General features: G+C 39.2%; 2 protein-coding genes across 28 annotated transcripts in view; one reads left to right on the top strand and one right to left on the bottom strand.

Annotated features, from left to right (window-relative positions):
* Positions 1 to 8,194, top strand: part of GREB1L (GREB1 like retinoic acid receptor coactivator) — a 269,790-nt gene extending 261,596 nt beyond the window's left edge. For 11 of the 12 annotated variants that reach the window (XM_082698732.1, XM_082698731.1, XM_082698729.1 and 8 more), the window contains 3 exons: positions 396 to 596; positions 3,434 to 3,572; positions 4,928 to 8,194. In XM_082698732.1, the coding sequence (XP_082554858.1) occupies positions 396 to 596; positions 3,434 to 3,572; positions 4,928 to 5,091 (504 nt within the window). In that variant the 3' untranslated portion in view covers positions 5,092 to 8,194. The remainder of the gene's footprint in view (positions 1 to 395; positions 597 to 3,433; positions 3,573 to 4,927) is intronic. The other variant, XM_082698725.1, reaches the window with a different exon arrangement.
* Positions 8,195 to 11,643: 3,449 nt separating this feature from the next.
* The window catches only part of ESCO1 (establishment of sister chromatid cohesion N-acetyltransferase 1), an 82,541-nt gene continuing 81,012 nt past the window's right edge, over positions 11,644 to 13,172 (bottom strand). For all 16 annotated transcript variants that reach the window (XR_014302683.1, XR_014302684.1, XR_014302685.1 and 13 more), the window contains one exon: positions 11,644 to 12,832. Coding sequence is in view for 10 of the 16 variants with exons in the window: in XM_082698749.1 (XP_082554875.1) it covers positions 12,685 to 12,832 (148 nt within the window). In the remaining 6 variants the exon portion in view is untranslated. The remainder of the gene's footprint in view (positions 12,833 to 13,172) is intronic.

The raw sequence follows: 13,172 nt of genomic DNA, 5'->3' as shown, positions 1-13,172 counted from the left end.
GGTATCTTATCATTTATAACATGTGATTTCCCCCAGTGGAGCTTAGAAACCTCTTTGCTTTTATTTTTTGGATCTGATGGGATGGGATTTAACCCGTCCACGTCCAGCAGCACTGAGAAAGGCGTCCTGTGGGCCTTCACAATGTTGCTAAATGCAGTAACTTTCAAAGAACCCTACATTTCTCCTTCCCTTGCTGTGTGTTGTTAGACCCAACCTATTCCCAAGGGGAAAGAACTTTCTCAGAACCTAGAATGACACACTTGTGTTTAGCCCTACCATCTGTCACTGTGCTACTGCTCTTATTTGGGGACTGTTAGTATGCAATGCAGGTTTTCCTTGCCTGTTTCATCCAGTGACAGACATATTTCCCATGATAATCTTGGCTCTGATTTCAGGTGTCAGAGAGCTTAGCACCCATCTTGCCCCTTCAGTATGTCTGTGCTCCCGACAGTGAACATACACTACTGGCAGCCCCTGCGCAGTTTCTCCTGGAGAAGTTCCTTCAGCACGCTTCCTACAAACTCTTCCCCAAAGCCATCCATAACTTCAAGAGTCCTGTGTTGGCCATTGACTGCTACCTTAACATTGGACCAGAGGTAAAGGGAAGAGGGCTGGTACTGTGCTTTTATCTACTTCCATCCATCTCTCTCTCTCTCTCTCTTTTTAAGATTTTATTTGAAAGAGAGAGAGAGGGAGAAATCACAAGTAGGCAGAGAGCAAGCTGAGCAGAGAGCCTGATGCAGGGCTCAGTCTCAGAACCGTGAGTTTATGACCTGAGCCAAAGGCAGAGGCTTGACCCACTGAGCCACCCAGGCACCCCAACTTCCATTTCTTTCCCATTTTAAATTCTAAATGGAGACAAAAAAGGAGCCTGTGACCTACTGCAAAGGCTCACACAAGATGTGATGGCAACTGTCCCTCCCCATCCCTCACTAGCTCCACAGTGAGCTAGTGAAGACGCACAGCTTAGCTCAAAGGTCAGTTCCACTGAGCAGCCTACCCATGACTTTGGACAGAAGCAGTTATCAGACCATCTTATAATCACATGATGTTTCTCCACAAGACACAGTTCTTCAGAGGTACACAGTGTCTTAGCCACTGTTTTAAGCAGAAGAGGAGCTCCGTGACTGTTGAACAACTTAGGGGATCACAGGAGACCTTTAGAGCTGTCACTTCACTACTTTCTATTCCTGAATTTTTCTTTTCCATTGTTTCCTCATTTTCCACTCTTTTTCTTGTCTATCTCAAGTTCTCCATCAGTTTTTTTTTTAAAAATCTGTCACTTACACCTTTAGACCACCGATGGCCTTTGGAACTTTAAGGACTTCCACCACTAAGCTTTCCTCTATGACTATTAGTATTGTTTTAAAAATATTTTATTCTATTCATTAACATAATATACTCTTTGTAAGGAATTTTTTTTAAAAAAATGAAAGGTATAAAGGAAAAAAATCACTTGTAATGGGAACAGTAATATTTTGGTAGACTATTATTTCCTCTTTGGCTTTTTTGGTGCGTGTATTGACATACACAATTTTTCAAACTGAAATACAACTGTATTCAATTCTGAAAACATTTTTTTTGAAGATTTTTTTAAATTTTAAAATTTATTTTATTTTTTTATGTTTTATAATGTATTTTTATCCCCAGGGGTACAGGTCTGTGAATCCCCAGGTTTACACACTTCACAGCACTCACCATAGCACATACCCTCCCCAGTGTCCATAACCCCACCCCCCTCTCCCAACCATCCCCCTCCCCCCAGCAACCCTCAGTTTGTTTTGTGTGGTTAAGAGTCACTTATGGTTTGTCTCCTGAAGATTTTTTTTATTCATTTGAGAGAGAGCATAAGTTGAGGGCAGGGGAAGCAGGGAGAAACGGGCTCCCTGCTGGGCAGGGAGCCTAACGTGGAGTTCAATCCCAGGACCCTAGGATCATGACCTAAGCCAATGGCAGAAGCTTAACTGAGCCACCCAGGCATCCCCTGTGAACTGATTTTTTTTTTTAAAGATTTTATTTATTTGACAGAGATCACAAGTAGACAGAGAGGCAGGCAGAGAGAGAGAGAGGGAAGCAGGCTCCCCACTGAGCAGAGAGCCCGATGCGGGACTCAATCCCAGGACCCTGAGATCATGACCTGAGCCGAAGGTAGCAGCTTAACCCACTGAGCCACCCAGGTGCCCCCATGTGAACTGATTTTTAATTCAAATAGCATAAACACTTTACATTCTTATTCTTATGAAATTTCAGTAATCTACACTGTGGGTTGGACCATGAATTGTAGAATTTTAGAGGCAGGAGGAACCTTAAAAACCATCAGGTGTAATAGTGCCTTTTATGGTATCTCCAAAATCCTCTACCCCAGGGTCCAGGGCTCTAGATGTTATTACGTATTAAAGACTGCGTTGTGTAACAACAGCTAACACTCACTGAATACCTACTTAACATCTTACAGTATTTATTCCACAAAACAGTCCTATGAAACAGGTACTACTGTTCTCTCCCCAGACAAGGGACTGAGGTATGGTAAATGAAGGAAGCTGCTCAAGGTCTCCTACTAGCTACGAAGCAGCGAAACCTGTATTTGGAGCCAAATGGTCAGGTCCACATATTAAGCCATTTCATTGTTCTCAAGGTCTCCCCAACTATCTTATTAACCCTGTAATTTCTGTAAAGTTATATTCTGTACATGCAAGCCATACTGAACTAAATTTTAAATATCACCCACCCGGGGCACCTGGTGGCTCAGTTAAGCATCTGTCTTTGGATCAAGTCATGGTCCTAGGGTCCTGGGATTGAGCCCCACATTGGTTCCTCCTCTCCCTCTGCCTGCCGCTCCCCCTACTTGTGCTCTCTCTCTCGCTGTCTCTCCCAAATAAATAAAAAATTATGCACTCTTGGGGGTGCCTGGGTGGCTCAGTCAGTTAGGCATCCAAGTCTTGATTTCAGCTCAGGTCTTGATCTCAGGGTTTTGAGTTCAAGCCCCACCCTGGGCTCCACACTAGGTGTGGAGCCTACTTAAAATCATGTACCATTTGAAGCTTCTGTCTGATTGAAAATTGAAGTTCATGTAAATGAAAAGCTGATTACCTTATTGATGAGAATAAACAATTTCTAATCAAAACATTTAAATCTTAAGTATGTCTTTGTGTGGAAGGCAGTTAACATGGAGAGGCCTGTTTTGTTTCTTACTACTAATCCTAACTGTCCTTCATTAAGAGAAACAAGACTTAAATAGATTAAAACTTGGCACATTAAATAAAAGAGCTACAGAGTTTAAATAACCAATCTATTTAAATTTCAATAAAAGAATTTACCTCCTTTACCTTACCCTGAAATAGCTAAAACGGAAGGTACTGGCTCACTCAGCTAAAGTATAGATGTTTTGCTTGCTTTTTGAAATGCCCATGCTATGTCTGCTTGATGATTCCAGGTGGCCATATGCTACGTCAGCTCCAGGCCCCACTCCAGCAATGTCAGCTGTGAAGGGGTGTTTTTCAGTGGACTTCTCTTGTACCTCTGTGACTCTTTTGTAGGTGCTGATCTTCTGAAGAAATTTAAGTTTCTAAAAGGTAAGTCAAATTTAGTGCCTTTTGCTTATGAATGCCACTGTTCCCCCAGAAAAAACAGGGAGGTGAAACATATAAAAAAGCACATTCACAATAATTTTTGCCAGTAAGTTAAACACCTTGCTTTTAAACCAGGGCCACAATTTTCTTACCTGGGGCAGGGGTGGAATCAAGTTGTGGTTAAGTCAGGGCAAAAACGTAGACACAAAGCCAGAAATGTGACCACATTAAGTTTGGTTTTTACCACTATTAATTTCAGAAAGGAATGATGCGATGTAAGCAGAAATAATGCTTCTCAAATCACCTAATTTTAATAAAAATTAGGTTAATGAGTTGTAATTCTGGTATAGAAGCTAAAGTTGCTTCAACAGGTGTGTACAATACAAAAGAGATCTGCCTAAGAACAAACTGCAGATTAAGCACCACAAATAATCATGACAGGATGACCTCTGAGGTCAGTGAAGAAAGTTAAGACCCAGAATATTGTGCACAGGCCAATGTGGAAAAACAGTTTAGAGTTTCCTCAAAAACTGAAGACAGGATTAATCATATATCCATTAATTCCAGTACTGGGTACTCCCCCAAAGAAAATGAAAACATTACCTCAAAAAGATACATGCACCCCAATGTTTATTGCAGCATTACTCACAACAGGTAATATATGTAAGCAACCCAAGCATCCCACCACAGATGAAGGAATAAGGAAGATGTATTTATATACAATGGATTAACTCCACCATAAAAAAGGGATCTTGCCATTTGCAGCAGCATGAGTGGGCCTACAGGGTATATAATGCTAAATGAAATAAGTCAGAGAAGAGACAAATACCGTATGATTTTACTCTTATGTACAATTTTGGAACAGAGGTTATTGTGTATGTATGCATAAAATGTGCCTGGAGCAGTGTAGGGCAAGGGGGCTGCCTCCCAGGGGACATCTGGCAACAGTGGGACACATTTTAGGTTGCCGCACTGGAGGGCGCTGCTGACATCTAGTGAGTAGAGCCAAGGATGCTGCTAGACCACCCTACAGGAACAGAACAGCACCCCCCCACCCCCCCATAACAAGATTACCCAGTGTTGCTAAGGCGGAGAAGCGCTACACTAGAGACACAGTACACTAGTTTTACCATTGGTTACCAGAGGGCAAGGATTTTTCACTTTACACTCTTAAACTGAATTTGTAATACTACTTACTCAAATAGAAAATAAAATTATTATGAATGATTGTGATAGGCCACTTACCTACATGTTGGTTCTCAGATGTGTTAGCTTAGAGGGTATAATCAGGAAAAAATGGTAGGTTCTTTATATTTCAATCCCTGAGCCTAACATGCATTTCTGCGTTTCTTCTGAAGGTGCTACCCTATGTGTCATCTGCCAAGACAGAAGCTCCTTACGCCAAACAATTGTCCGCTTAGAGCTAGAGGATGAGTGGCAGTTCCGCCTCCGGGACGAGTTTCAAACCGCTAACAGCAGTGATGACAAGCCCCTCTACTTTCTTACTGGCCGCCACGTATGACCTTTTGAAGAGACCAAACACAGCAAAGGGATGCCTAGGTGGGGTGGGGCAGAAACAATTACTTGGGATTTTTTTCCTTTAAGGTACAATCACTGTGGAGCAAAGTGCAACGTATTTGTTCTCCAAAGAAATCCACCCCTCCAACCCCAATCTGACCCAGGTCTTTGGGGCTATCATTCTCTTTCAGTTCCACTGTCAGGACCTTAAATTCAGGTTAACTCCACCCTAGGCAGTTATGCAATTACTTAAGACATGGTCTGCCATGGGAGCCTGAGGAGGACGTACTTGGAGAATGAACATGGAGTTTGCATTGTTTTTTCTACTACACTATGTTAGGGGGAAAACAGACTCTCGGCATTAGCTAGTCTGAATGTGTTACGAGACTCACACCGTTGGTGTGGAATTAATTGAAGATTAACGTTTGAGGCCTGAACCCTCAGTTTCTCTTCAGATCTGTACTTTGGTACAGTATTACTCAGGGGTCTGAAATGATAGAATGTAGAAGATATTTGTATTTTAAAAAAAAAAGAAGTAGCTTTGTCTTTCTCTGTGCAGTGTTAGTTTAAGATTTATAATCTTATATGTATTGAAATTTTTGGCAAAATTTCCACAGGAGTTAAAAGTTTACTATTTAAACTGAACAAATCAGTAAATGCAGAGCAGGCGCTGTATGCATTTATGCAGCTTCTCCTTGCTGAAATTCCTTTGCTTTTTACATTCTTTAAAAATGTTTCCCGTCTCTAAGCACAGTATGTCTATGAGAATATGGACCAGTGTTTAATCTTGAACAAGAAGAACCTAATTCAGTAGTTGAGCCCATTAAAAACTGTTCAGTGGTCACCCCATCCCCACCCTGTTTGGCTGGAAGGAAGTAGCCAGCACCAGGAAAGCTACACGTCAGGCTGCGGTTCTGTGTGGAGTAGAAGTAGTTCGTTTCCTTTCAGGGCCTCAACCAAAGCTTCCTTTAAAAGACACTGAATGATTATCACCTACCTTATACCGACAACACCACAAAAATTGATGAAATGGGAAACAGAGCCAGAGAGAGAGAGACATAACCAGTTTTAATCCTACCAGTGATTCTCTTGTAAGAAAGAAAGATTCCATTACATAATGTCTCTGACTCAGCTAAAATCAGCAGGGGGTGTTTGTTCAATATCAGCAGTGTAAGTTTCTACAGATTTCTCACCAATATATTTTAATCAAAAACAGACTTTTAGAAAATGTCCTAGAACCAACGAAGTCTATTAGAAGTTCATGCTTAAATTACAGTTATCATTAAACAATCTCCTTCACATTTTTCTTATTAGCCCGTATATACCACTTAAAATGGCCATTTTTACTTGAATTGATGTCTTATCTGTGGCCTGAAACTACTGAAAGGGGGCTGACTAAGCCTGCATTTACTTAAAACAAATGATGTTAACTGACCAGCTTTATTAGCTTATGATAACAAGGAGTTTACAGTAGTGAAAAGATGGAATGTACTAATCTGAAAATGGTTTGCAGATCTCTTGATTTTAATATAGCTACTTATGATGCTTTAAATGTATTTTGAAATGAACAATTCCTTTAAACCCCATTTTTAAAATTGTCCTTCAAAGAGAATCTGCCTTATGTATTCTTTAAAAATACTCCTTAATTTTAGTACAGCAGAATTTTTGGTGAAGAGGTACGTTTTGAAGCAGGTTGCTTTAGAAATGAATGTATTTCAGTTGTTCCTGTTTTGCTGAAAGGGCCTAATGCAGATGATATCAAGAAACCCACTGTTTGTGCAATATTCCCATAACATTTACTATATAGAGCAAATAAGATACTTGAAATAATTCCAAAACAGTGGTACCTGGGGCAGATGGCTTCTCAGGGTTTCTTCTGGCTTTAGGGCTTCAAAGTCTAAAGTGTGTTTTTTAAAGTAGTAACTTTAGATGCAGGTACTCCATGGTACTCTGAAAAATCAAGTAACTAATCTCTTAAATACTACTTAACCCTATGGAAGAGAAATGCCAGAAAAAAGCCAAAGGGCCATCACCCCAATGATGAAGAATTCCAACTGACCTCCCTATTCTTTCCAATGCCTGTAATCCCAAGGTCTGGATCTTTAAAAATCACCTTAACAGTATAATTCTTTAGAAATGTTAGGTCCTTCTCCTTTAAGGATAAAATTGCACAAGCACAGGACACCATGATTTGTTAATACATACCTTGGTGTGTTCAGCTTCAAGCCTTGCCATCCTTTAGAACATTGTGGTATGAGTGTGTTTGCTAGGCCTGCATAATAACTAATCGATAAACCTGTTGAACTTTGTCATGTAAGATAGTTCACACAGGTTAATACTGAATGTAAACTAAAATTAGAATGAGAATTGTATTCAGTTATTTTGGCTGTAACTTATGCAATTGCTTTTTGTGATTTTTAGAAAAGGAGGCACCTGTGTTACTTTATTACTGTAAAGTTTTCTCAACCAAAATTTGGTGAATTTCACTAGTTGGTCTACCTCACTTTTTGTTTATGATTCTAAATTGTCTTAAGTTGTGTCTACAGTATGTTGTCCTTTTGTTTAATTTGGTGAATGTATTAAAATTCTCTCCCATCCCCCTCCCCCCCCCTGCAAAAAAAGAAAAAGTTTGTTTTCTTTACACTAATTTTCTGGTATGTTCAAAACTGGAATGAGCTCCCTACCACTGGCAACGTCCAAAACAGATACGAAGTCCACATATCACAAGTTGGATAACTCGAAGATTTGACAATTCTGGCCTAAGAGTTTAAGAAAAGTTTTAAATATATGTTGAATGAAAATCTGTAGCTTATACAAAGAAGATATACACACACACATATGAAGTATCTACATACCATGCCCATTTGCAGAGTTCCACATTAGGTAAGGGTGACAGACATATTAGCAATACTCAGAGTTGCGGGGCGCCTGGGTGGCTCAGTGGGTTAAAGCATCTGCTTTCAGCTCAGGTCATGATCTCAGAGTCCTGGGATCGAGGCCTGAGTCAGGCTCTGCTCAGCAGAGATGCTGCTTCCCCCTCTCTCTCTGCCTGCCTCTTTACTTGTGATCTGTTAAATTAATAAATCTTTTTTTTAAGTGTTTTTTTTTTTTAAAGAAAATGGAGTAGATCCACAATCATTTATAAATGGCAACTATACTCATTCTGGTGTCCTCAGAACTTTGTGTTGCAAAAACTATGTAGTATGACAGGGTTAATCTCCAATTTACTTCCCAACTGCCTACTTTTAAGAATAACTTCATTATTCCAGAAAAATGCCTTTCAGTTCTATTATGTAAAGAGTGTTCAGTACAGTAAACTTTGATAAAGAACCATGAAAACACTCTTCTAGGCCAAGGACCCCTGGCCATTTACCTCAGGAGGGGGGATAAACATTTGTTAAGTGTGGTGACACATTCAGGAGCAAGCAGAAACTGCTCCTGATATATAGTGGTCCACTATATATTCCAAAGCAGCTGGTCCACTGGAAGGACCAAAAGGCCGTGAAACTCTGACTGCTGTACCTCTGAATTCAACTACCTAATGCTGGAACAACATCTAGGCAACAAATATTCCTCAGGTCTCTCTTTCGTCATGGAAACGAACCTGTACGCTTTCTCTACAAGAACACTGCTCTAACACCAAACCCCTGGTTTAACTGAAAGAAAACATCACCCAATGTGATTTCAGAAGGGTCACTGAGGCCAAGGTTTAAAGCCAGTCACACAGTAAATTCCTTCTGCTCTTTACTGTCAAGTACTGAGCTAAGCAAAGCATCCACTTCAGAGACTATGACAGCAGATGGAGTATGTTCTAAGAGAGAGAAAGCAAAGTAAGTTTTCTGACCACTTTTTTGTTCTGTAAGTAGTCCAGTGTATCTTATTTTTATAAGAATGGTGTGGCAGGAGGAGGGGTTATTATAAGACAGTATCCTCCCTTTATATGCCAAAAGGCCTAAGGGCCATGAGAATAGGTAGAAGACAAACTATGTCTGCAGTCACTCTCCAGAAACCAGCTCAGCAATCGTTTAAATCCTGGTGAAAATATGGCCAGATAGGACTAGATATCTGGGGCAGCCATGCGATCTAAGCAAGAACAATTAAAATGTCACTGCATGTCTACTGTACTTATTGTCCTTATGATGGTCATGCTTCACTTGTAAAATCATGATTTCTTTATAATTCTTGCAATATATAATAAAACCAATGCATGTCCATGTAGAAAAGGGTGTAACTCATAAAACCTTGCGGTTCCTATCTATACTTCTATTTCTTATGTCTATATACTATAATCATTTTTTTTAAAGATTTTATTTATTTATTTGACAGATCACAAGCAGTCAGAGAGGCAGGCAGAGAGAGATGGGGGGAAAGCAGACTCCCCACTGAGCAGAGAGCCCGATGCGGGGCTCGATCCCAGGACCCTGGGATCATGACCTGAGCTGAAGGCAGAGGTTTTAACCCACTGAGCCACCCAGGCGCTCTTATATACTAATCATTTTTTTAAATATTTATTTTTGAGAGAGGAGTGAGAGTGCATGCATGCAAATATGAGAGGGAGAGAATATCAAGCAGACTCCCCACTAAGTGTGGGGCCCGACACAGGGCTCAATCTAACAACCCTGAGATCATGACCTGAGCCAAAATCAAGGGTCAGATGCTCAACTGACTGAGCCACCCAGGAGCTCCAGACATTTTTAGAATGAACTAACAACTATTCAAAGGCAGCTGACAAATTCACAGACATATTTATTCAATAACAATTACAGAATCACTTCTTTTGAAGTCTGACTGTGGCCATTAGTGTATACTCACTGCATTCATCACTGCCTCCACCACTCCGAAAAGATCGCTCCTTTCTTTTCTAGGGTCTTTCTTCAGCCTTCAATTGTGATGCGACAGTGCTGACCATTCTTACTATCAAACACTTCTGGTATATACCACTCTCTTCTGACCCTCTTACCTCTTCTCAGGTAGTCTTCTTTGAGGCTCCTAAATGACGGTGTTCCTCACAACTCTCTCCTATCCTGTAATTTTACAAAGCCTACAGTGGGAATATCTCTTCTAAACTTCTGAATAACTATATTAATACATTTCCTTAGTTCAAACTTCTCTCAAATTCTGGATCAACATATCCAATTTCACACCAAACACTTGGAGATTCTGCAATGACCTCAAAATCGTTACCAAACGTGCACTCATCCTTTCTGGTCCAATCCTCCCAACACAATTCTCCAGAATTCCCCTTTCAGTCAATCCATCTATCCAGTTACCCAAATCAAAATTCCAAATTACCCTAGATTCTCTGCCATGATCCTTCTTCAGTTGGTTATCAACTCTTTCAATTCTTCAATTGTATCTTCTCCAAAGTTAACTGTCTCTTCCTCTTCATCAACACATCACAGCTTTAGTTCTGTGTTTCAGCATTTTTCACACTGACTGCTATAGCAGTCTTTTAAGCTTCTAAGTTCCAGATTCCTTACTTGAGTTGTCAGATAATAAAATAATCCAGCACTATACAGGTGTGACACATAGAAAACACTCAAAAGTTAGAAGTCATTAATACTACTCTTTGAGAAATACCTAGACTATAAAAGTTATTTTAGGGGCTGTGTCTTCAATATAAATGTGAAAATAATGGTTTTCCTAATAACTGTAACATTTAAACTAACCAATCAATGTATATTCTCTACTCCCAGATCCCCTTGAAACCACCAAGTTTTGCTCCACAAAGAAGCATACTATGGCTTCTGTGGAAATTGGATCTGTATTATGAAATTAAAAGTTACCAGAGCATCTATAATGTACCTGAAAATGTCATCCTCCTTTTAAAAAGTTACATTCCCTGTGGGGCACCTGGGTGGCTCAGTGGGTTAAGCCGCTGCCTTCGGCTCAGGTCATTATCTCAGGGTCCTGGGATCGAACCCCGTGTTTGGGGGGGGGGGGGTCATCTCTGCTCAGCAGGGAGCCTACTTCCCTTCCTCTCTCTCTGCCTGCCTCTTGGCCTACTTGTGATCTCTCTTTGTCAAATAAATAAATAAAATTTAAAAAAAAAAAAAAAAAGTTACACTCCCTGTCAGGCAAATGAGGACACCAGGGATGACTAGAATAGTTTCAAGTCCAAAGGGAAAGGGAGTATCAAAAGTCAGAATATCATAATGAGTCAGAGGGAAATATTTACACCCCTACAAACAGAGTACAGAGCTTTACATGGCTCTGAAAGTTTAAAAAGCATCTATCTATAGGGGGATACAATACACATCTGCTAATTTAAAGTCCTAACTTTTAGCTGGATATGATTATTTTAGCTCATAAAAATAATCTATGTTAAAGGATAGTGGTGCTTCATTCTTGGGCTACGGCCCTTTCTTTCTGTGAAAGAGCAGAAAAATTCTCATGTTAGGTAGGATTTTGCCTTTTGAAGACCAAGTTCAGAGTTACTACAGACATACTGGTCCTTTGGCAAACTGGTGAAACTTGTAAAAAGCCGGTGTTTTAACTGTTTTAAGATATCAAACAACTCCCTGAAAAGCACAAATGACAACACACTATCATCACATTTATCACTTAGAAAAAGCTATCAAGTATTTTATTATTTTATTCTACATTATATACAGGTCATAAAAGGCCACAGCAGTTTTTCAACATATAAACCCTTTAAAAGTAGAGGGCACTATGAAGGATAGACAAGTATCAAAATGAAGTCCAGTAACGCGGGCATATACTCAGTGTAGTATTTCTGAGGAATAACAAAGCAGATACCAAGTCATCCATAGTTAGCTTACAACTATTCCACAGGTTTTTATAAACCTCTTTGGGATTTGTTAATAGCCTAAGTGTGCCCAGGTGCCATTTATTTTAAGAAATAAAACCAGAATGAAAAAATAATAAACTTTAGAGGGTATTTTCTAATTCTAGTCACTTTATAGCTCTCCAAGAAGAAAAGCCTCAATTCTTTACCACCTTCCACTTCTTCCTGCTTCAAGAATAGGAAAGAAAGAAATGGAAGAAAAAGCTCCCAAATTCTTCCTGCTAATTTGGAACTTTGCCTTTTTGCAAGGGTGCCTTCAGAATGTATTTCAGGCCATTTAAGAATTAGCTCTGAATTCCTTAACGTGCAATATTGCCCACTCCTTGGATAAGAACCCAAAACATTGGTTTCCGCTCTGTAAAAATACAATCTTTAAAACTATAACTGGTATCAGCAGATCAATATAAAAAAATACAGTACCAAGCTACACTGGTATATTTCCATATTAAGAACTTCAAAATATACTTATCACTGAGACCATAGTCCTTGCATTAGTTTTCAGTCCACTATGAACAATTATCTGCTGCATGTAAACATGTCTAAATAACTATAGATAAAATACATCAATCATAAATTTCTGTAAAAGATAATAAAATATCTTCTTTAAAAAACAAAACAATAATAAGCTATTACTGCATTGTTTCCAATTTTATGAAAATGGAACAACCTTATGGTTGTTGCCAGTCCTGAGTTCATTGTAATAAAAATGGCCCTAGTTCCTGGTTAAAGTCAGCAACCAATCCATTCTCTTCAGTAGATGTCTTCTAGTACTGCAGGCACAAATTTGTTTTAGGTGCTATTTTGTCCATTAATAAAATTATATACCAGAAACTGACCAGTGCCACAGTACTGTGTTGCAAATAGTTTTCCATCAGGAGTGGGATCTGAGAAAGCAATTTCTTCTTTACTCAAATATGAGCCATATATAAAGTTACTCCTATTCAAAAAAGAGGGGGGTGTGGAAGGGTAAAAGAAAAAGAAAAGAAATTAGTATTTTTATCATTAAAACTGGAAAAACCTATCAAGTAAAATTTGACCAGTAAAACTTTTAGGTAATGTTATATGTTCTAAAAATTGCTAAAAATAATCGCTCCTCTAGGTTATTAATAATCTAAGGTAGAAAAATATTTATGAAAGGAACAATGGTCTTATAAACCATTTACCCAACACCTTTTCATGATAAAAATATTTAACTATTCTCAGTAGAAGGAATTTCCTCAACCAGATAAAGAGTATCAGAGAACATCAAAGTTAATGTGAAAGACTGAAAACTGTTT

This window comes from Mustela nivalis, assembly GCF_964662115.1.
Source record: "Mustela nivalis genome assembly, chromosome: 14".
NCBI classification, from domain to species: domain Eukaryota; kingdom Metazoa; phylum Chordata; class Mammalia; order Carnivora; family Mustelidae; genus Mustela; species Mustela nivalis.
The sequence above is the reverse complement of the archived record's forward strand: the minus strand, read 5'-3'. Positions and strand labels throughout refer to the sequence as shown.